The sequence below is a fragment of the Castor canadensis genome, chromosome 12 (genome assembly GCF_047511655.1).
Source record: "Castor canadensis chromosome 12, mCasCan1.hap1v2, whole genome shotgun sequence".
Lineage (NCBI taxonomy): Eukaryota > Metazoa > Chordata > Mammalia > Rodentia > Castoridae > Castor > Castor canadensis.
In genome coordinates this window covers 43,530,722-43,556,032 of record NC_133397.1, presented here as the reverse complement: position 1 = coordinate 43,556,032, position 25,311 = coordinate 43,530,722, and the positions used below count along the sequence as shown (strand labels likewise).

The 25,311-nt window shown below is 34.2% G+C and overlaps 1 protein-coding gene across 44 annotated transcripts in view; it reads left to right on the top strand.

The window, feature by feature from the left end:
* Nrxn1 (neurexin 1) overlaps positions 1 to 25,311 on the top strand; it is a 1,065,367-nt gene that overhangs the window by 500,973 nt on the left and 539,083 nt on the right. For all 44 annotated transcript variants that reach the window (XM_074049660.1, XM_074049666.1, XM_074049659.1 and 41 more), the window contains 2 exons: positions 15,244 to 15,366; positions 24,454 to 24,835. In XM_074049660.1, the coding sequence (XP_073905761.1) occupies positions 15,244 to 15,366; positions 24,454 to 24,835 (505 nt within the window). The remainder of the gene's footprint in view (positions 1 to 15,243; positions 15,367 to 24,453; positions 24,836 to 25,311) is intronic.

The following is a 25,311-nucleotide window of genomic DNA, read 5'->3' as shown; positions in this document are numbered from 1 at the left end:
TATAGGAAATGTGAAAACAAATAGCCATGATCATGGATTTCAGGTTCCCATATAATTACTAAACAGGAAGCATGAATCTGCTACCTATTGAGGTAGATACATCACTTAATGTGATGACATTGTCTACTTTTCTGGAAAGACAAGGTAAATGTAACAGTTCTGGTTTGGCTTCCATTTATAGGCGCATGCATACTATTCATCAAGATAGCATGGTTTAAGGTACAGAACATGAACAATTTTGAAGAATTTTGATGGATGATTTTCTTAAAAGTTTTTTTATTGTATTATTATTTAGATGCCTAACACAGACAGGTCTTGGGGATATTAGAATGAATTTCAAGAAGTATAAGATCATTCAGCATACTTGTTATTTTAATGGCCAGGAAATTTTGCCACCCCCCACCTTCATCTGCTGTCATTTAAGACTCACTTCTCAATATTTTGCCATTATGGTCACTTAATTATCCTCCCTTTTCTTCTGGTGTCTCTACTACTTCTCTCCTTTCTATTGACTTTCTTTGATTATAGCTCCTACTTTTTCATGTCTTCTGTTTACTCGTGGTGTCTCCAACTTGTGGTTTCTATTCACTGCCTGTGTTGTGTATGTTCATTGCTTTTGCTCTTTCATTGATTATTTATTTTATTTATTCTGTTTATGTTGTCTATTCAAACTTTCTTAGAAGAATCTAGTGGAGTCCTTACTTAGCTTTGTCCCATTGGGCAGAGTCTTCAAATCGGATCCTGAGCAACCAGACTTTAACTTTGGTTGAAGATACCCATTGTTGAATCAATCAGCTATAAGCCGAGCAGGGGCCACATGGTACACTCTCCTCAAAGGTGATGTCAGAGTAGCAGTCCTTCTACAAATGCTATTTTTCTCTAAGCTACAAAGTTAAAATGGTTTCTGCTATGGACATAAAATACCTTTGAGAATTATATTCTCTTCTACACATCACTAACACACATGTCAAACAGGCAAGGCTCTTTAAATCCAGAAGTTGGTGGGGATTGGGGGAGAATGCATGGGATATTAAAGAACTTGTAGATTAAAATGCTCAGTGTACTTCAAACTCATGCATTTCTCTAACTTGTTACCAATGGTAGCAAAGAAGAAGATGGCTAAGAAATTCATTGTGAAAATAATTTTCTCAAAGGTAAAGTAAGAAATGCTGAAAGTATTGAAATTACTATTATTTTATTGCTCTCAATATTGATTGTTTCTTATTACTTGACGTTTTCCTGCAACTGTAAGAATTCTTTACCTTCTCATCACCACTTCTCAGAAGACCTTAGACTTAAATAAAAACTTGAAATAGTTCATGCATACTGCTATTGGAATCAATGATTCCTATACATATCATAGTTAAAATTGCTTTAAAAATGTGTGACTTATGGAAAGAATTGATAAGCTCCTTTAACTTTTGCATATAAATAATGTAAGAAGTCAGTGAAACTCACTCACAAATTGTCAGGTACATGAGGAAATCAACTAACTGAAATAATGAAACTTCCAATATAAATAACCATGTACTACTACAGAATCTGAAGAATTCTGAAATTCTTTACATTTCAGTGGATGACAAGGGGGTAGCTTATGCACATGAAAGTTGAAAAGCATGCATGGAACTAGTGTATCTACAGAGGCATGACTTAAAATTGCTTTTTTAGCTTTTTCATGAATGATTAAGGTTCTTTGTAAAAAATGAAAAAGAAATTATTGAATGAAATTATGCAAAACTTTTCTTAGAATGTAGACATATTCATTCAATAGTATTGAAATAGGAGACCAATATGGAGTTAGACCATGATAAGGATTACAGTAAAAGCAATAAAAAATACCTTGATAATAACCACAGATGAATTCTGAATGTGACATGATGGATTATGAGATTTCTGAACTACTTCAATAAATCCCATAATGATTTCTATTTTTCTGAAAATTCAGTTCAATCAATCAACCAAAAAGTTTTATACTCAAAAGTAGTATTTTGTTAACTGAGCAACTTTTTAAACTACACAATCAATTAAGTAAAATCAGCTCAGCCAATAAGCAATAAGAAATAATCAGTATCAGACTTGTGGTAGAACTCAGTGACAGAGAATTTATGCAACGTCCTGAGTTCCAATGACAGCACTGAAAAAAGGAGAAATAAACAGTATCTACTGTTGTTTGAATTATCAATTATGAAATTGGCAAGGAAATACTATAATAAAATTGCTTTTCCATAGTGTTTCTCGAAGTACATCTTTCAGAATCTTTAAAGTGCCTGCTAGTGAGATGGTGGTCATTTTTAATTTCTTGGTGGTGGTCATAATTTCTTTACTTTCTGAGTTTAATTTTTCTTTACTTTTGCAACAGAAAGAACAACCAAAAGTTGAGAAAAGTAGGTTCTCTGTTAAGATACAATTGAAACCAATTCTACCATTGTTTAAGATATTTTTGTCCATCTTAAATTTACTTATGGATTAAATTTCCCACTAATTTTAAACACCAAGGTAGTCAGCATGAATGTCCTTTAATACAACATTTGGTTCCTAGTATTTTTAGGTGAGAGGAAACAAAATATTCAAAAGTAGTTTATGATTTCAGTCTCCATAGACAAGTTTTATTAACAAATTAAATGTCCTTATAACACATATTTACACATTATGTACTTAATAAATGTTTCTTTACCTATATAATGCCACTGTATTAAAGTTTTTACAATCATCTCCTTTAAGTTTAGCAACATATTATAAACTTTATTTTCTGTATTTGAACATAATATACAACATATTGAATCTGTTTCTTCTCTTACATTTTATGCCAATGTGATATAATACAATTCCATGTCACTGAACCAGTTGAAGATATAATAGGGAAGAAACACTTTTTATACAAAGTAAATTCTCTGATGATTCATCAGATATCAGTTTTCTGAAAGGAAAACTGATTGGCAGCAACTGTGAGCAAGATCTTCAGAAATAAACCAAGTAGGAAATGCCATAACAGAGAAGATGCTTGTAGACGTGTTGGTGTAAGTTATCATCATCAACTATAGACCACTGAGGGAAAACCTAACGTAATTTTATCATAGGAAGATCAGTCAGGAGCCAGCACTTGGAGGACAAGCTTTAAGGAGCCTCCACTCATTGTCTCCTCAGATGAACCAAACTAATCTGGACTAAGATTTAATTGCTGGTAGTCATTGTTCTAGCTATGCCACACCTTTTTTGAGCACTTCCTGGAAAGTAAGCTAAGCCATTCATTCCAGAAGATTTTGCTCCAAAGACAACTTCAAACAAAGAAGTTGTTTTAATGTTTTCAAATTACTAAAATAAACAGCTAAGTGGAATCCTAGAAGAACTCAAGCACTAGGTAGCTTAATAAATTAGTCAATGACCATTTTTAAAAAGTTTTTTCACTATCTATTATTGCAATACTAAAATTCAAAAAAACAAGGATTTAGCAAATCATATCATTGCTTGGAAAAATTTTATACCATTCTAATTTTGGGTGATGGGTGAGTGAATTGTCAAGCACTATTTTTCCATAGTTTTCATTTGGCCAATCACTGAAGAAAGAAACAAAAAGGAAATGATATTTCTGGTCATATTCTTTAAACTTTGTTTTCTTCAATAAGTAGGTGTATAAAGTTTACAATAAATACTGAAAAAAGATTTGCACACATCATAATATCTTCCTAGTGAAATGAAAGCAAGGGAAAATTAAAAGCATAAGAAAGAAGGAACTTTTATTGTTTTAGAAAAGTTTTTACTTTTGGAAAACTTTGTAGTAGAATACACCCAAAATATTGAATTTGAGCTAAATTTTGTGAATTTAGTCTTGTACTTCATGATAGTCAATTTACATTAATAATATATAGAAAGTAAAATGCATTTCATTGAATTATGCAAAAACATACGTTCCTCTTGATCCTGTTAAAATAAATTCTATGATAATTGCAGTAGTGTATTCAGATAAGAAATGATACATTTAACCAAATAACATTTGCATTTGTGACCATAAAAAAATGGCTGTTTATAGAGTGTCAGCTTATGTGTTTGTAAATATTACAAATATTCATTTGTAAATATCCTACATACTTTTTATCTTTTTTTCAGATACTCTTACATTATGTAGTCATTGCATAAGACATATTTGAATAAACATTAATATAAACCTTTTTCCCCACACAAACTGAATATATTTCCAGTTTATAAGGCTTACTTAAAAACACATTAACGCTTTATTAATTTTATACCTGATAACTATACTGTTATGTGATAAGCATTTCTTGGAAATGAACTTTTTCCTTAAAATAAAATCACAGTCCAAATTTTTTACTTTAATTATGGTAGGCTTATTTTATTATGATTCTTTCTGAATGTGACAGTTGAGTTAGATTAGATTTAAGGGTAATTACTTCTAAAACATTCTTTTAGCAATATGTTTATTTAAATTGTGTTTATTCTTACTGTGTTGTAAATATGTACTTGACAGGTCAATTAAATTTCTTAAATGTATATTTTCACATTGAAAAATATTCACATCAGAGTTATTTATACTGGTCTGTCATAAATGGGTACAATCAATACCAAAGCTGTAGAAGTCAAAAGATTTTTAGCAGATGATTTAAACTGTTTATTCATTTTCCTAGAGCTAAGATGTTTAGCCAGAAATGGAGCAGGAGGTGAGGCATCTTACAAATGCTGAGATTTATTTTGAGGATACTAGAATAAAGTTATTATGATTTAGGAGAATGGCAAAGAAGCCCCCAGAGTGCATTTTCAGTAGCTCTCCAAAGATAGATCCTCTTGTAGACAAAGTATGTTTTCTTGTTGTTGTTGTTTCTTTGTTTTAATAATGATTCCTTAAGGCTTGAATTCTCCCAATTACTAACCCGTTATCTAAGTACTAATATCTTTGTACTTAGAAATTCCTGGCTACCAACTTTACATCATTTTGCTCTTCTAGGCCATGTGCATTATTAAATTTATTTAGAAAATAATGAATAAAAAAAGCTGTCCAAGTAGTTATCAGCTGAGTTACTCAAGTTCTCCACCATAAGGCTTACCAGATTCTGTGTTTCTAAACATAAAAACAAAGGGACAGAGTTATCTGTGTATTGAAGTTGATGGAGTTATCATTCATTAATTACTTGGCTAAATTTAATGCCAAGATATATTTCATTTGTCATAAAAGTTCTCTCTAAAATATGAGAAGTAAATGCATCCAGCAAACACATAGTGAATGGTTATTATACTCACGGGCCTGTGATAGAGGATACTGCATATTATCCCTGAGATTGTAACTCATTGAGGGATTAGATAATAATACAGACAATATGATAGGATAATTGTTAATAACATGATTCCTATGTTTGAGCGATTCCCATACACTGGATAGTATCAAAAATTCATTAAGTCTGTTTATATTGTGAGTTACCTCTATTATTATGTTATTTCATAAATAAAGATACTATGACACAGAGAATGCAAATAGTTTACTCAAGTCACACAGCTTGTAACTTGTGAAATTAGAACCCACCTGAACACCTGCACCAGACCAAGATATACACATTTTAGAAAGGAGGAAGAAAATATTCAATATTCTTTTTAATTGTGAAGGGATATCTCTAACACTTTTAGTGTCTGCTCTTAGGTCTCTATAAATACCTTTCTGCTTGTATAAAAAGGATTAGTAGTTCATTATAGAGACATTCTGAATAGTTCTTAGGGATCGATCCTTTGCTAAATTGAGTAAAGTTTGAGGAGAAATAAAGACAAGGATAAAAGGGAGGAGTTACATGGCTCAGAAAGTCATTCAGCTTCTGCTTCCTAGGTGATTGGTATGTCACCAAGACCAGCTTGTGATTAGTACCAGGCCTCACTAGCATGACAGACTGGGGAAAGCTTTCTCAGATACCCCAGAGGGGGTGTCATTAAGTGCAGGCTATATGGGGAAGGTGACTCATCTGTGTCTCTTACATAGGCAAATAAATGGTTTGCTTCCAGTCTTGCCTGCACATTCTCATATATAAACTCACTCAAGGATGTTTCAAAATAAATAAGCACCAAATATATAGTCCTAATGAGGACTGGCTTCAACAGTATGTGACTTGTGCAATCGCCTAAGGCCCTGAGCTTGCAAGGGCCTTGTGCTTGGGTTAATGCTATGCTGTCACCGTCTTGAGGTTCTTAATTTTGAGCAAAGGCCCCATGTTTTTCAGTTTGCACTGAACTTGCAAATTATGTAGCTTGTCATACCTTTTGTAGTGTAAGGGAGTAGCAAAAGAAGAATCTGGAAGTGTGATTTGCATGTCTAATTTTAATTTGCTATCAAAATTTCCAGCTGACTGAAAGGAGAAATAAAAACAAAAAGATTTCACTCTCCCTGATTAATGTCAAAAAACTAAGGACGGTTAAAATAGAAACATTAAATGAAGAGTTACTGTGTTTTGATTTTTTTTTTTATGTAAGCAGAGGTCAGATTATTTTAATGTAATTATTTTAAAAGTAGAAACTAACAGCAAAGTCCAATGGCAGGCTAAGGGTGTCATAATTACAACCTAGAAACACATCCGCCTGTCGTTTACCTGTGGGAAAGGCTGCTGCCAAGAGTCATGGCTCAGGAGTCAAGCAAGGGTAGGCATGAAGCACTTCCAGGGCTTCTTTTCTCTTCCCATGTCACAGTGACAAAGCTTATTTCCATCCAGCCCCCCACAAGGTCCTGTCGCCTGCCAGAGGCTATGTAAACTGCCAAAGAAACCTTGTTAATTCCTGGGAAAACTGATACAGAGAGAAACCTATTTACATATACACATAATAAGCCTTGATGAAGGCTTCTAAATTTTAAGAAAAGTAAAAGAGACTAATGTATTCTAAATTTTAAAAGTGAAGGGAGCTTACAACTGATTTATATCACTTAAAGCTTTTAAATAAAATTGTTTTTAGTTTTTATTGTGGTTGTTTCACTGGTAAGAAAAGAAAGACCATAAGCAGTACCTTAGAGTAATTAGTATCAATAAGGTTACATTTGAGCTAATAGCAACAATGAACCTAAAACTCTGGTTCCCTGACTTTCAACTGTCTTATATTATTATTATTTCTTTGATACTCAATATAAAAATTTGTGGGAAAAGAGATTTTAAATTGTCTTTTTATTTCTGTGTATCCTATAGGGGCCTTAAAATTATATCTCACCAGTTAGCCATCTGTTTTAATAAACAATTTTATTGAAATAGCCACACCCATTTGTTGACATATATTCTGAGTGTTAACACAATACATGGCCAAAGATGAGTAACTGCAATGGTAACCACATGACTTACAAAGAAAAATGTGTTTACTATCTGGTCTTTTACAGAAAATGTTTGTGTCCCTCATTTTTTATTCCTTCACATACTGAGTCAGATCAATGTTGGGCACAAAATAATTTTTAAGTAAATTAATAGGTAAGGGTGTCATATATCCCAGAATAGGTAAAAGTAATTACATGGGATAAACAATGGACACAATATGTGGCATTCAGATTTAAAATTTCATTTTTCTGAGATGTTATGGTACTGTATATTCTCTCTGTAATTCAATTACTGTGTGTTGTAGGCAGTTTCATGGCCTACAAATTGAACAGTCATGTAAATATAGAACCAATTATATGTGTAAAGTGATGCTCACATTTCTTTTCAGAATTTATATCAGAACTGTGGAAACTTTGGGATCCACTTTCACATTGATGCCAGTACTTAGCTCAGATACTTGTGATCAGACATATTCTATTATTAGTGAAATGGAAAGAGTAGGTGGATCATTTCTAGAAGGCAAATCATATAGAATTCTACCTGTCATCTATGCAACTTTTAGTGGTTAGGTGAAGACTTTGTAGAAACATCATTCTTAATCCTCATGCTCAATAAGTAATCTAATTGTGAAAGCAGATTATCATTGAATTAACTAAGTAATACTATAAAAGAAAAATTACTTGTATTTGGTGTCTAAGAAGCTGGGTGGGTACCTGATAAAGATGGTTCATTTTTGTAGTTAGTGTCTTTCAAATATGACCACTAGAGGGAGATAGCTACCTAAAGGGTACAGAGAGATGTACTGTGTTTATGCCATATACCACCCATGTGTAAATGTCTTAGAAATCCATAGAACTGGTATGGGTTTCATTCACCATGCTTATATCCAGTTATATACATCTTTCCATTCCATAGGCAGCTGTGAATTTCATCTTCTCAAGGTCTCTGCTTGCATTACTTCAAAGGTTCCCTATCTTCATTTTATTTTTCTCTATTGCTTTACACTACTCCCACCACCAACTCATTCAGAAACCAGTCTAAGTAGTTCACAGAACATTTGCACAGTTTTCCACAAAGAACCAAAATTAGTATCATGTGCATCTTATTTTGCAAGATGTGCATCAAGATTACATAAACCTTTATTGACCAATTTCAGTTTCATTTGTAAGTGTATTTTAACACTTAATTTCACATTTGTTGTAAAAGTTTTAATCAAAATAAAGAAAATACTGTGAGACCTCAGGTTAAGATGGCAAGTGTTCAAAAGAGCTGTAATTTGGATGGCCTAATTTCAAAAGATTCAACTACACAGCATACCTGCTTAATTAAAAACTGTGCATATTTTTTTCCATATGCATTTTTTAAAAGTGTATAATATCTTCAACAATCAAGCATTTGTTATTGGTAAGTTTTCTGGTGGTTTGCAGAACCCATCAACTGTTGTTTGTCATATTTTCTGATAAAAACAGGGAAATAGTTATTGAAATCACACAAAGTGCCAGGCACTTAACACATTGAAGCAATTATTTCCTTTAGTCCTTAAAACAAACTCATAAAGTAGGATAAGTACTATCCCATATTTACAGATGCTGGAAAGGAGACTTGAAGAAGCTTACAAATTTTCTTAAACCCAAGTAAACAGAAAATGCAAAACCTGCTTTTGAATATATGTTAGTATGACTGGCCCAAGTTCAAGCTTTTTCTACTATGCACGCTGCTGCTTCTTTAAAGTCGTAAGAATCTACATTTGAAAAAAAATGTTAAGAAGGTATGAATAAAAACACATTTGTTTTAGTACTGCCTTTAAAGCTGTGTTCAGCATTGAGGTTTTCTATAGGTTGTGTTGATTCTACTACCCAAAGCAGGAAGATCGATTTAAAATGTATTTAGAACAGTATTGTTGTATGTTTATAAATAAGAAGAAATGGGAAAAGGTGTAGAGATCAAAGAATGTTCTATGATTTTTTTGCAAGATAATTAGATGATACACGATAAACAGGTCTCAAATAAATCAGGGATCCAGGCTTTCATCTAATACTGCCACTAACTAGGAAGACTGAAGTAGATCAACTAACCTCTCACGGAGCTGTCGGAAATATGGAAGTGTTGGATCAATCAGCTATAGGTCATGTGGAAGCTTTTCTTTGAAAACTTTGAAACAGAATTTAAAGTGATTCACAGAAATCACTTATAAATAATTATTTAGAGAGAAATGCCAATGTACAATGTTTAAGGAATCGAATTATTAAAATACAAGACAAATCTTAAATCTTGGTTCCCCAATGGGTAGAAAATAAGGAAAAGCAATGTGTTGCACAGTTCATATGGCATAAGAGGAAAAAGACTAACAAATCTTAAGGTGAGGGTCTTTTGTGGTTAAGGCATTGTTGGGAATGCATACTAGAGGGTTAATAATACCGAGAGAGTGGTAACCTTCAATAACTACACCTTAGTATATATAATAAATGATGTTCTGGAAACATTTCTTAAGTCATTAGCTATAAGATGATTTTTGTAGGTCAAATGCAATTATAAAAGTAAGGTGTGATTTGCAAGTGACTTTTTAAAGTCTTTGCTAGAGTTTTCTAATAAAGAAGGCCATCCATTGTCTGAGAGGAGAAATGAGCACCTTCGTTTGTGAATCCTGTTTACAAACAGGATTCTTTGGAGTCCAAGAGTTATAGGTGGTACCTTAAAGGCCTTTAACAGCATGGAAACTCTTTCTTTGTGTGAACTTTTACTCATTTTGCAAGATTACATGTGGAAGCAAATAATTCCATTGGTTGAAAATAATGGTCAACCACTTCAGTCCCAGTTCACATAGCCATACTTTTCCTGAGTAAGGCATGCTTAGACAACAACTAGGTCAGAGTCTCCAATACTGCCCTTCTCTGACCTCATTCTCTGAACAAAGAGGAAAATAATTTACCATAACTAAAACAAAATATTCCTTAAAGACCACTTCATTATTTCACAGCATAAGCTTCCAATCTGTGACTCAATGCCCTAAATAACTTGTCCATAAATAGGAGGATACTCTGGATACAGAAAATAGAGTACCTCTTTCTTACAACTCATCATTTATCATTTGCTATTATGTTTTGTGAGGGATGTCAGGTTAACAATAAACACAGTCAGAATTTGACTAAATAATGTCTTAGGTGCATAGTAATATTGTGCTTTTGGTTTCATTTGAGTATATTAATTCTATGGCAAAAGTGTGTTTGAGCTTTTTTCTGGCCCCTGCCTTCCCATGCCCAAACAAAAATGATAAAATTAATGTATTTACAGAATGTCATTATCAAATTGCTCTTGTTCATGTAGCTTTAAGGTAGGGAAATAATACAGGGCTCTCTGGTCCTTACAAGAATAACAGAATGTTATAGTTGACCACAAGAAAGTGTTTGTTATCCTCATAAAAGCACCATCATTTTATAGATAAAAATAGGAAAAGGGTAGAAAAGTTATTTGCTAAAAGTGACAAAATTACTTAATAGCAAATTAGGGACATACTCTAGTTTTCTCCCACCACCTTCCATAGTGGAACACTATAAAACTATACTCTACCATTTCCTTTTTTCCGAGACTAGTGTTAAAAAAAACTCAAGATTCACATTGATGTGAAAATGGAAATGGAAGTAATTAGTCTTTCTCTCTCTCTCTCTCTCTTGCTCTCATACACACACACACACACACACACACACTTTCCTCCATCTGTTTTATACTTCAAGTTAGGATTAACTCTAATTTTTTAGAAACAATTCTTAGAGACACCTTCAGTTCTTGAATGGGCAGGTTATGAAAGGTCAATCAACTCAAGCTATATTAAGGAAAACTGAAACATTTCATACCTTAGGTTAAATTCTTTAAAGTGACTGAAACTCTTATGAAATTTTTTAAGTTTACTAGACTGGTAATCTGGAGACTTGGATTCCACATTAAATCATTGTGGCCATGGAGATGCCATCCAATTTCTTTGAATTTCATATCCTTTGTGTGTAGGTGGCCCAGTGTACTTCTATACCTCAAATTCTATAACATAGTATTAGCCCATAGAGCTGAATTCTGACCCAGTTTGGTGAATTATTACCTGTGGGCATTCAGCCCCATTGCACCTTTTACTAACTGCATAACAGTTTCTGTGACAAGAGCATTTTAATGGAAATGGAAGGTCTCAAAATCTGTTTTGGCTCCATTCTTTACTGCCTCTGAGACTTACAATAATTCACTTAGCCTTTCTAGATATGCTTCCTTGAGTAAAAAATGTAAAAAATCCTATCTTTACTGTATAAATAATAAGTTACAGTATAAGTCAAGTATAAAATTACATGTAAGTCATGACTTCCCACAAAACAAAGGAATATCTTTAAGAAACAATGCTTAAAATATTGATTCCCATCTTAGTGCATTTGGGCTGTTATAACAAAATACTATAGACTGGTTGACTTACATAGACCTTTTTTCTCATAGTTTTGGAGGCTGAAAAGACCAAGATCAGGGTACTTTACATTTTGTTCTTTGTGAGTGCCTTCTTCCTGGTTTGTACACCCATCTTCACATAACAAAGGGGAACATCTCATATCTTTTACTCTTTTTGTAAGGATATTCATTCCATCATGGGGCTTTAGCCTCATGATCTCATATAAACCTAGTTATCCCTCAAAAGTGCCACATTCTAATACAATCAACGTATGGATTTGGGTGGAGATATAAACATTCAGTCCATCACATACATCATTTCTGGGAGAAAGATGGTAATATAATTGAGATGTACTTTGATATCTTTAAAGGAGAAGAGGAAATCCTCAAAGGGGACTAAGGAATTAAGGTCATTAACAGCTTGAGTGACTATACTTTGTCATTAAAATTTTAGCAAGAGAACAAACTGCTCCCCACACAAAATGTCAGTGATTATGTTGTTTTTTTTTTTTTAAAAACTATTCCATATATTTAAAATTTCTGTGAAAATGAAGGTTCTCTTTTCTGTATATATCATAATTTATTTAACTGGTTACTTATTTCTTATTTGGCATTTGGATTATTTCCCAGGTAGTATTTTTAAATTTTTATTATCATATTACTGTTGAAAATGTGGGATTATGAAGAGACTGTAGAGGTCAGCTGAACTATCTCCTCTCTTTGTGGATGGGGATTAAGATGATGACTCAACTAGAAGCTGAATGTTCTACCACATTGCTGATTATTGGTTGAGGGTTCCTCATGTTTAGGAGCAGCCATTTTAGTTTTTTCTAGAGAAATAGTAGATTATTTAAAGATTTTCTTCTACCAGAACTAATGCAGAGACTGTGTAAATTTTTCCTTAACAGTGTGATCCTTCTGCACGATGAGCTCATCATGAAAAACATGTTCTTCCCCTCCTTCTGTCACATATGGGGAAACTAAGTCAAGTTGGTAGCCAAGGGTCTCAGGGAGAGCAGGCTGAATAATGCAGGAGAAAGCAAGCAGGCACTCAGTTCTACCACTTTTAGCTGTGTGACCTTAGGACAAGTAGGTTTAGCCTTATAAACCTTCTATTCCATATCTGAAAGTTGATAATAATGTAAATATGAAATAAGGAAGCAGATAAATTGCCTGGTGTACAATAAGCACTCATCAGCCTCCAACTTCTTTTTAGTAGCAAATCAAAGTCTAGCAACCACATTCTTAACTCCCAGCACGGTGCACTTTCCCTTACACTTCATGTTACACGAGTACCATTGTTCTGAACTGAGACTATTAGGTGCATTTTTAAGAATGTTGTCTTCCAAAATCAATCTGTTCACATTTTTAATAATGCAAGAAAGAAGCTTGAAGTTGGCCCATAGGGATTTTTATGAACCAAAGGGTTATTTTTAATTGGATTTTGTGCCTGTTGTTATGGAAATAGTTGTTTCATAGATTAAGCATTATGACTTTATTGCAAGATCAAGCCCAGAATGTGGCATAGTAATGATATGACCCATATGCTTCTTTTCCCTGTCAAAACACATTTCATATTAAAAGAATGAGAGGAAAGCTGCTTCAAAAGCACACCTTTCTAAGAAAAAAAATCTCTCTTGTAAAAATAGCTTTAAAATGATACATTCTCTTTTCAAAGATCAAAACTAAGGATGACCCTGGCTGCCAGTAGGATACTAAGCTGCTATGGTTATTAAACACTCCTTTCTTCACTATTGAAACTAGAAAGAGTTCCTTTGATCCGGAAACTTGCTTTCAACATTTGGGCTCACAGTATTTTTTGTAGTTGCTGAACTAACAGGCTTCCTCTTGTTATTTAGTGATCAATCTCACAAAACTGATCTATCTAGAACTTTTTCTTTATGCATATGGATATGTAATTTAACTTCTCTAAAAAAAAACAAGAGATGGATTCTAATGTTAATGGTGGTTGGTACTTTTTAAAGAATTCAGACAATTAACTTTGCAAAATTTAGCTTATATAACTGTCTCATTTTAAGCCTCAGAGACATATCAACTAAGGGAAACAAGATTTACATGTATTACCAGTGGCAAAAGAAGGCAATCAAGAGGTGGATGGAGAGCCTGTGGTTCTGAAAGGGAACAGTGATTCCATGTGAATGAACTACTAAGGTTTCTTCTATTTGCTTCCCTGACTTATTTTTCATTTTCTTCTTTTGTTTTTCCTTCTCCTTGGGTTATATCATTGCTGACTGTGATCTTGAAATATCAATAGGCTTTGCTGGCAGATTTTGGTTAAAGAGATTACCAATACCAGTCATGACCCTGTATCAGTGGGAATATCATGAAACTCAGAGCCATTTATTATTTTAATGTACCAGCAAGTTTCTGTACATTAAAAAAGGGGAAGTCACCAAAAATGTATATTTAGCATATTTTTATAAATGAATCATGATGTTGGATTAATAGAAATACTTATTTTAATAAAAACTATAGGTATATTAAAGGAATTCTTTCCTCTTGTTTTTAACTTGAAGAGAGATGTAGTTTAACTTTGTCATTTTAATAATTTTCACAAAACTCCTTTCTGAAATAATATATCTGTTCTAAGTCTATTTAAACTTTGTTTGCATAGACTTACAAAGATGCACCAGAAATTACTTCCTTAGTTGGCTACACTATTTACCCTCTTTCTTTTGGCCATTTTTCTGGGAATCCTTAACCTATATCATTGGCTAATATAATTTTTATTCCTCTTCCTACTCCACATTTGGCCTTTTACTGTTTGTGCCTTCTTTTACTCTTGTCCAGTTCTTTCAAGCACAAGAACATCTCTACTATACACACAGAGATTTGCAACATATAGGTCAATTAGTTATTAGGAAGCTTTTTAGACTTAGTTTTTACACAGAGCAGTCTTCATTTTAAGAAGCTGATGAAGGAGGCTAGTAACTTGATGAATATTGGAGGTACATGATGTAAGAGCAGAGGAAGACCTAGAGCTTCCCTCCCGAGCCTAAGCCAGTTACCCACTGCCCTGAAAATGGTGCGGTAATGACTTACAGTCAGATGTCTCAGAGGTTACATGGCTGCTAACCATTTCATTAATAAGAAAGTGATTACTGCAAAAAAAAAAAATCCAGGTAAAAAAGTGTGTGTGTAAGTTTGGGAGACTTCCCAATGCTATATTGACTGTGCCTATTTATGACAGCAAGTTAGCTCATTTGTGATCAATGCATAAGGTTAAAGATTCTTAAATTGTTACACCTGAATGTTTGTTAACTTGTCATTTTCCTTGTTTGTTATGACTCTAATGGGCTTAAAAATGGTCCAGCCCATCTTTCTTCATTCTCTCTCTCTCTCTCTCTCTCTTCTCTCTCTCACTCCTCTCCTTTCTCTCCTTCCTCTCTCTCATTTCTTTCTTATCTCTTTTCTCTCCTCTCTCTTGTTTTCTCCTTTGTCTCTTTCTCTCACTTTCTGTGAGGTTCATTTGCTTGACTGATTCTGAGTGTTCATAATGACTGTTTGGCATATTCTACAGGCAAAGGTCCCGAGACCCTTTTTGCTGGCTATAACCTCAATGATAATGAATGGCACACAGTGCGTGTAGTTCGTCGAGGAAAAAGTTTAAAGTTAACAGTGGATGATCAACAGGCCATGACAGGTAAACACTCGTGTCCCCATTGCCTTTTCTTGTAATAAAGTGTCAGACTTCCTCATTGCTTGTAAATGGCTTTTCCAACCAAGACTGTACAATACTTGCAATTTATACAGAGTCCACTTTTATTCTAACTTTTCTAGTAACAATTCCATTCCACAAGCAGCCTGCTTCCTCCCAAATGAACAATAATTTTTATGTTATATTCTTTATCCATTAATAATTAAAGAAGAAATATGGCATATTTTAATTTTGTGGTTTGATAAACATCTTAATGCCTCATAAAATGCTGCAGTCATTGCTTGGTTGTCAGTTTCTCTTCAGTTTCCTTGTTTCTTATATATTTGGATGATGAGCACTAGCAAATTCTAGTTTTTAGTTCCTAAGTAAATTGATAGGTATGCTAGAGTTCTATCAGGTGAACTGGTTTTTCATGTTATGCTATGATAGATCAATTTTAGTCGTTTCATTTAGTTGAACTCTAATGTTAAGAATGTCAAGTTCAATCCTTAATTTATAGATCCTAACTGAAGTGAGTGGTGTAAAGGTCCACCCTGGAAACACAGGGAAGTGAAATGAAATGGGAATGAGTATAACTGCAGTTTTCTGAAAATAAATCCAATCATTTGTATTAGCTCTTTTCCTCTTGTAGAAATCAGTTCTATGCTAATTTACAAAGCACAAATGGCCCTTGGGAAGTGGAGACATGTTTGTTGTACATTAGATCCCAAGGGGGGTTCCCATGCTCAGAGAATTGTCAACTCAGGGTTTTGTACATGCTAGGAAGGTGCTCTACCAACTGATCCACATCTTCAGCCCTTTTTGCTCTGGTTATTAGCTTTTGCTGTGGCTTGTATTTTGCTTAAGCTGTCCTGGACCATAATCCTCCTAGCTTATGCTTCCCACTGCCACTGTGATAACAGGTACACCCTACCATGCCCAGCTTTTTCCCATTATGATGGGGTCTCATAAACATTTTTTCCCCCTGGACTGGCCTGAAACCACAATCCTGCATGGCTTGGTATGTTTACCATACACCAAGCTTGGGTTGAGATGGAGTCTAGCCAGGTTGGCCTCGAACCTTGATCCTCCTGATCTCAGCCATCCAGGTAGCTAGGATTACAGGTGTGAGATACCAGTACCCCACTGGGAGTATAACTTTTGAAGGCATCATTCTTGGGTTCTTGAGTTCAAAGAAAGCAAACCACCATCTCATAGATCTCTTACTATGTTATATTTCATTGACTTTTTGTGATTTTCCATTTCTTTTTTCTATATGAGTAGAACTTTACTTTCTGTGCTACGTGTCTGAAGAGTTTTAAAAGAATGAGTTAAGTGGGTGTGCTGGCACATACTGTAATTCTAGAACTTCAGGGGCTCAGGTAGGATCATGAGTGTGAGACCAGCCTAGGCAGCATAGGGAGACGCTGTCCCCCACAAGTTAAAAAAAACAGAACAAAACAGATAAGCTTGGATCTCTGTACCACGGGACATCTGGGGAGGAGGCCAGTAATTTGGTTTGCTTAAAATATCATCAGGGGACTCTAATGCCATTGGCACCAGGATAGTCATTTAGAAACCATTACTGTATTATGTTATATCATTTTATTCACCAAGGAAGAATATCAACTGGAGTGCTTGTAGCATAAGCCTTTCTTCAAACTTGCCAATCATGAGAAGGGTCTGAACTAACTACCTAAGCTTAAGAAAGGAAGGCAGAATTTTTCAGGGTTTTGGCAGAAGAGTGCTAGCTGAAGTTCAGCCAGTTTTGGTCAAGGACAGTTTTAGGAAGAGAAAAGAATTGTTCTCGTAAATTATCATTCATTGTTTCAACAATTGGAGGTTTATCCAAAGGGGGTAGAATAAACAGAGTCTAAAGTCATGGTCAAGAGATTAGGAAGGAACAGCTGCCAGGGCAAGAACATGCAAACATCACATCAGAACATTCTGTAGTCTCTTGAGTGTCTCTCAGAAAGCACACATTTCTATGAAGTAGATAGGGTGCATATATTCCCAGTTAAAAAAGGAGGAAACAGACTCAGAGAGGATAAGTGAATCCTGTCATTGTTCTGAGAAGAGAATCAAGGTTTGTTTTGGGTTGTCTATTTTCTTTCTCTCTTTTTTTTTCTTTTTTTGAGACCAGGTCTTACTGTGTAACCCAAGTGGGCCTGGAACTCACTATGTAGTCTAGGCTGGACTAGAACTAACAATCCTCCTGCCTCAGACTGCCCTGTGCTGATTTTACGAGCATGTATACCATGCCTGGTATGTTTCATTGGCTTATGCCTTGTAGTCTATTCATTTATATTAATTAATATCCTAATAAATGTGTGGCTCCATGATAAGTACCTTCTCAAACATAGCATACTATTTTGAGAATAATACATACATATAAAATTCAGATGAGAGCTGATAAAATTAATAGTTAACATAAGAAGCCATGCCCTCGGAGTTCAGAAGAGAGGTTGAGAACTCGGTTTCAGCAATACCTTAAAGCAATAGCTAATTAACCTTTAAAAAAAAAGGGTAATAGAGATGATAAAAACATATGGGAGAGCATTCCACACAAGAAAGGTAGAGCTAAACAAACTAATGTTCAGGGAACTGAGGAATTTTCTTTGGCTTCTACAACCATTGGTGGTTGATTATGCTGGAAAGGCTATTTAGAACCAAGGAGAAAATGCTGTAGACTGAGAAGTTTATATATCATGATTTTTCAGACAATTTAGGCTGAAGGCAAGAACATACGTTTGGACCAAAGTTAGACCTGTATCAGTAATTAGATGATTCAAGATATAAAACCTTGAAGATGTCAGCCTTGAACTACAACAGGTATAGTAGGGATTGAGTAAAGAAGGGTGAAAAGCACTTTTTATGAATTTTATTTAGAAATAATTTTAAACTTACAAACTTTCCAAAACTAAAAATCATACAAAGAACATTGGTGTATCTTTACTCTTGCAAGAATTTGATCCCATTTGCTTTGACATTTGCTCTTTCTCACTCTCCTCTCTCCCTCTTTCATTATTTTCTTAACCAGTTGATAATAAGAACAGCCCCTTACACAGCAAAGTTAAAATGTCAACTTCAGTGAATTTGGCATTAATGCAATATATTTTGTCTTTCACATCAGCCCTAGCCCAATTTTGTCAGTTGACTCCATGTTGTTTATATAAGTATTTTCTCTCTTCAACACAATATGCAGTCTAGGGTCAGATATTTCATTTAGTTGTCATGCCTCTCAGACTCCCTTAATCTATAACTTTTCATAAACTCTCTTTGTCTTTTATAACAGTGACAGTTGTGAACAATGTAATACTCTGCCTCTAACTTGTGTTAATGTAACATTATTCATTTTTGTGCTTATCTGATGTCTCTTCATGATTAAATTCAGGTTTAGCACTCTTGAAAGAAATACCACATTCTTGATGTTATAACCTTCTTACAGGATTCTGTCTGGAGACACTCACTGAGAGGCACATGCTTTCTGTGTCCTGAATTTGGTTATTAAATCTGACCAGTTAGTGGATATGTTGTCTGGGCTTTTTTCACAGTAGTTAGTATGTTCTCTCCTTGCAACTAATAAATCATCTGTGGAGAGACATATTAACACCGTGCACATATCCTGTAATTCATCAAGACTAGCATCCACTGAAGATTTTTATCTGGTCCAGTCTTTACTATGATATTAAAGAAATAATGATTTTCCAACTCCAGGACACATACCACAGTACAGTCAACAATTAGCATTCTGCTGCAAGCAATACCCTCCCTTCTTTCTGGCCATCCTTTTTTTTATTTTCCTTTTCCCTCACTCTCTTCCCTCCTTCTTTCCTTTTTTACTGTGGATCCACAAGTTTCTATATTTTACAGCAATTTATAATTACTTTACTTCATCAATGTAGTGCTCAGATTTTCTTGGTTTTACTTAAGATGTATCCCATTAATTTGGTCATTATTATATTGTGTCCTGATTCACCCAGTTTTATCCGTTTCAGTACTTTCTTACTTTTGGTCATAGAATGATGTTCCAGGCACAACTTTTATCTACTATGCCCCTCTGGTGGGACTAGCCACTTCATTTCCATTTAGTGAGAAATAATATAAACAGAGATCTGGGTGATAAGGTGTGCTCAGTGCTACGGGGATGGCCTTGTTTCTTACCCCTTTCATCAGCCAGAGATTGAAAATGCATTCCCACATATATATGTAAATATATGCACACGCATATAAATTACATGTGTGCATAAACATGCACATACACATATTTCAGGTACCTCCATACATCCCCCTTTCTCTGTTTGAGGTAGGGTCTCACTGTGTATCTCAGGCTGGCCTTGAACTTGGGGCCCTCCTTACTCTGTCTTCCAAAGTGCTGAGATACTGCATTGTTTCTTGATTTCCCATGTCCCATATTTTCATATGTTTCCCTCCAAGATGAGAACCTAGGCAGTCCGTAATATCATTTATTCATTTGTTCAATCAGATAATGCATTGAAAATATTTTCAGAATTGCTTTATTTGTTCTACTATAGTCAATAAGGCAACTAAAAAAGAATTCAGGACTACTTTGTGATTCTTCTCATTCCTTCCTGTTTAAGATTTTAAAAATATACACTTAAATACTGAGTTTTATAAATACTTTGGATTATTTATTTACTTCTTTCCCCCATTCTTTCTGTCTTTCATTCCTTCCTTTGTGTCAATGATCTCATGAAGCCAAAAAATAATGACAATACCAATTCAGCCTTGATTTACACAGTATAAAAAAAGCTTTCTGAAAGTAGCAGTGGGAACTTGCCATTAAGACTTAAATTTTGAGTGGGATTGTTTCAAAAACCCACTTGAAGCCACTTATAAATCTGTAAAGCAGTGGGAGTTTCTTATTAAATAATGCAGTCTGAACAGGAAGAATTTTAAAAAGGAAAGCACTAGAGACCCTACATGCAAGGCCCTACATTTTTCCTCATCTTTAACCCACAGTAATTCTACTAAGTATTTATTGAACACAGGACAGTATGCATTAAACCTATTCTTAGAAATGTCTGCACTTCACCTAGGAAGAGGAGGACAGGAATTGCCAGCAGAAAAGGTAAAGGAAGGAGAGTTCCTAGGTCTCAAATGGGAAAGGGTCTTACAAATTATGTGGGATCCCTAAGTGGGGAGTCCTTTTACTTCAACTCATAACTTTGTCTAAAAAATGTGGAATTGTGTGTTGTGCCTGTATGTTTGTACATGTCCTTATAGAACAGGACTCCCCATATATTCAGTAACTTTAGCCTGAGAGCCGGGCATCATTCTTTCTCTCCTCTTCATCATTCTGTACATCATTAGTAAATCCTGCACGTTATATCTGTAAAATTATCTTATTTTGTCTATTTTCTGCTACAACTACTCTTGGCATCCTTCTGATCCAGTATGAGTCACAAATCTCATTTGCGTATGACTCTAGCTCAAGATCCTCCAAAAGTTTTATTTATTGGCCTCCCCTTCCTATAATCCACCTCTTGATTTCCCTTCACTGGTTTTAAGTATGTCTCTCTCTTTTTAATCTATCAAATCTAACAAATATAATTTCAGGCACCTATTCTTATTTTATACTTACTAATACACCACCTCATTCATCAAATTCATTTTCTGAGTTTTTCTATTATATATTTAATTATATGCTTACTTCCATTTCTTCTTCTTTTGTCTGCCATCCCCTAGTAAGCTACAAGTTGTGGGAGAACAGAGGCCATGCCAGCTCTTCTCAATACTACTTCTTCATTCACTAGCTCAGCATCTGATTTATATACTGCACATGCAGTGATTTAAGTCAGTTAAGTGGATTTGAGGCTTAGTGGTTCTTTTGTTCCACACCAGAAATTTACTCTGAATCAGAACAAAGCTGAACCTAAAATAATTAATTTTAGTATTAGTTTTGGTAAAAAGATTTGACTTAGATGTTACATACTTTAAAATTACATAGTACCCCAAATTGTCAAATCTTGGTAACTCCAAAATAGGGAATAACATTTTGTTCTATGTGAAATGTGTAGAGATACCTATACAAACAGACCATTGAGGAATCATAACTTGGTGGTTTTTTCATATTGAAGATTGCCATCAATCCAGTATTCCTCTAGCACCCTGATTGAGAGTATTATGTTAATCTAAATTCTCTTATGAACTCAATCTCTGGAATTGACAGTACATTTTTTTGGCAATACTAGGATTTGAACTATTGGGCCTTATACTTGTAGACAGGTGGTCTACCACTTGAGCCACCAGCCCTGTTTGGTGTTGGGTATTTTTGAGATAGGGTCTCCCAAGCTATTTGCCCAGGACTGTCTCTGAACCATGATCCTCCTGATCTCTGCGTCCTGAGTATCTAGGATTACAAGTGTGAGCCACCGGTACTTGGCTAACAGTAAATTTTTTAAACAGAACCATAAAAGTCTTTCTGCAAAAAACTTCATAAATTCTCTCTCCTTTGAACTTCTTTATTTTTTGCTTTATGTGTGTGTGTGTGTGTGTGTGTTTATGTGTATGTATATGTATTCATAAAATGGTAAAGGCGGCTACATTACTGATGAAGATTAAACACTGGAGCAAATTCTGAGTGTAAAATAGTTTTTAAAAGGTAGCAGTCAATGTTTCTTCATGGATAATTGCTTTTAGGTGCTCATTATTCCCTATGAATTAAACTTATTTCTCATTACTATCTATGTGATTTGTATATGCTTATGAGAGAAAGAATAAGTCTTTGAACATGGACTATATGTCTTTTTTTCTTGTTAATGGGCCATGGTTGCTTCAACACTGTTTTATTTTCTTTTTATTATTTATACTCTACATAAATATTCTATTCCTTTGAGAAGGGAAAATAAATATTAAGTACTATTTTTGTAACTGAACTTCTCAGTCCCGCTAACCAAAATGTTCTTCCCTATTTTGGAACTGCGAAAATCTTGACAATTTGGGAGTAGTATGTAATTTCAAGCCTAAGAAATACTTTTTCTGGACATTTCCTTGCTATAGATTGTTCATCAGTAGAGTCTTTAAGAAGAAAAATTAGTTTTAGAACTAGAGTGAGATTCACTGGGTTAAGACTCAAATTTTGATGTAGAAAATAAGATAAAAATCACACAAGCGATATAAAGCCCAAGTGATTTTTCATATTCTCCATTCTATATAGCTTATTGATTCAATGCTTCTGGTGTCCCTAGAACTCTATATTAGGAAATTATTAAAGATTGATTTTATTTGTTACTGAAGAGTTGGATTCCCACAGAGCAGTACTGAGGCCACTGAAAGAAGAACTGAAAAGGGAAAGAGAAATGATGCTATATGATAACCCAGAATTGCTAAGAATGTAGTAGTATTTTGCCTCAGACAGACAATCAGAGACATGGTGCTAGAGGGGAGATATTAGGACAAACATGCACAGTGATATTTTTGTTTCTCTTTTTTTTAAGTATATAGAATAAGAATGAAACAAGCTAATTGCCAAAAAAGAGGACAGAGCAAGGATGGCTAGAGTTCTGTCATAAAAGATTAAGAACTAGTATGGAATGTTTGAAAATAAGCACAATTAAGTACAGTTGAGGGAATTGTTTTTTATACTAATGAGTTTATAAACATCAAAGTCAATTAATTATATAAACAGTTTTTCTTGAACAACAAAAAGCACTCCCTTTGTATTTTACTTACGGGCAATTCTTTGGGATACTATCCAGTATTTTACTATTTTGATTAAATAAGTGGAAGCCTGTAAGACTGGTTAAAGGGGACTCCCATAGGTGGATGTCCAATCAACATTACAACTGGGAAAATTGCTCAGTACAATTTTTCAGGGATTGATTCTGAGATTGGCCTAACTAATATTTTCATTAATATGAATGATAGGATAGGAGAAGTTTGATAAATTTTCCAGTTATGCCAAGTTGGGTGGAGAATCTTGGCTGGAAGGACTTGATTGCAATTTAAGTGACCTTTTTAAGTTGCAGCAGAAAGTGAACAACAGTTTAATTAGACAAGAAAAAGATGCTAGGAATGAACCATAAGCAAAGAGTACCTATTATTTACTTTGTGCTTTACCACTCAGAAAACAAGTTCACATCTTTGTTTCATTTAACTTTAACCTTACAGAAAGATGCAGTAATCACTCTGAAAGTATAGATTGAACTGCATTGGTTTTAATGTGCTTGGCAGGCAAATATAGTGGATTAAAGATGGGTGGGGCTGAATTGAAAAGTTAATCACTAAATAAAAACCAAGCTTCCCACTAGGATGTTTAGAAAAGATTATTAGTTAATGTAGGCTAATTTTACTGGCATTCTCAACATTGGTTGTGTTTGGAATTATTACATTGTGCCCAAATTGTTTACTGAAAACAAAAAGGCAAGGAATATGTCATAGGTCCAGAGATCAAAAGAATGTTTGGGAGATTAGATCAGGGAGAGACTATGGGTATTATTCAGCTCAGAAAAGGGAAAGTGAAAAGAATATATTTACTTTTAAATAATATTTCATGGCTCACTTTTGGAATAATAGTCAGTAGGTCTTCACTATTTCTGTTATGTATAAGAAAATATATAGTAACATATTTTTCCTTGAAGAATATAAAGAAAAGCATCACCAACCATGAACATGAGAAGTATCAATTTCTAAAAGGAAGATTTAGGACAATCATACTTTTAATTCTTCTCTCTTCCCTCCCTCCCTCCCCCTTCCCTTCCCTTTCCTTCCTTCCTTCCTTCCTTCCTTCCTTCCTTCCTTCCTCTCTCTTTCTCTTTCTTACTTTTTCCTTTCTCTTTTCTTAATTTATCTTTCTTTCACTTTTAAAAAAATCTATAAATTGTTAATGAGCTTGATTTTTGCTAAAATTAAAATTTGGGCAGAGATTAAAACCTGAGTTAAGAAAATTTTATTGATTGAGCCATCTTTATCCATTAATGTAATGTCATGTATGTGTTCCTTCCATATGTAACTATCAATGAGGTATTTGGATTTTTATATTTTAAAATGTACTACTGCTAAGGATGTCTAAAGTTGAAAAGTGTCCTTCAGGTTACAAAATAATAATATAAATAATATATTATCTTTTAGGCCAAATGGCAGGAGACCATACAAGGCTAGAGTTCCATAACATAGAGACTGGCATCATCACAGAACGACGATATCTTTCTTCTGTCCCCTCCAACTTCATTGGACACCTGCAGAGCCTGACATTTAATGGAATGGCATACATTGACTTGTGTAAAAATGGTGACATAGATTACTGTGAGCTCAATGCCAGATTTGGCTTCAGGAATATCATAGCAGACCCTGTCACCTTCAAGACCAAATCAAGCTATGTTGCCTTAGCTACATTGCAAGCCTACACTTCTATGCATCTTTTTTTCCAGTTCAAGACAACATCTCTAGATGGACTAATCTTATATAACAGTGGGGATGGAAATGACTTTATTGTGGTTGAATTAGTTAAAGGGTAAGTATATGTCAGTTCAATGACAAATAAAACTGCAAAAATGGACTTTAATTTTTAAAAATATATTAAACAGAATACATTGACTTATAAAGTGGTGAACAAGAGGACAAGGAAGACAAATAATGCATTGTTTGTATTATTTATTAGGCACCTTAAGTACATATGGCTTTAGTTCAATAATTTGTACCTACTTTTCCTTATGGTAGGCATCCCATGAATCTCTCATTCCCAATGTATGTTTCCTGACTAGGCATAATTTAATTCCTGCAAGTTTGTAAGCCAGTCTGTGCTAACCTAGATAGCTATTTCAAGTAATCAGATTACCTAAATTTCACAAAATTCCATTTAACTCAGGATTATTTCATGTCACAGATCTATGAATAATTTAGAAAGAATGATTTTTCTGACATCTCTTTGAGAGTGTGACGGAAATTTGATGTCTTCTCATTGATTTGGGCATTTACTCATTCAATTAG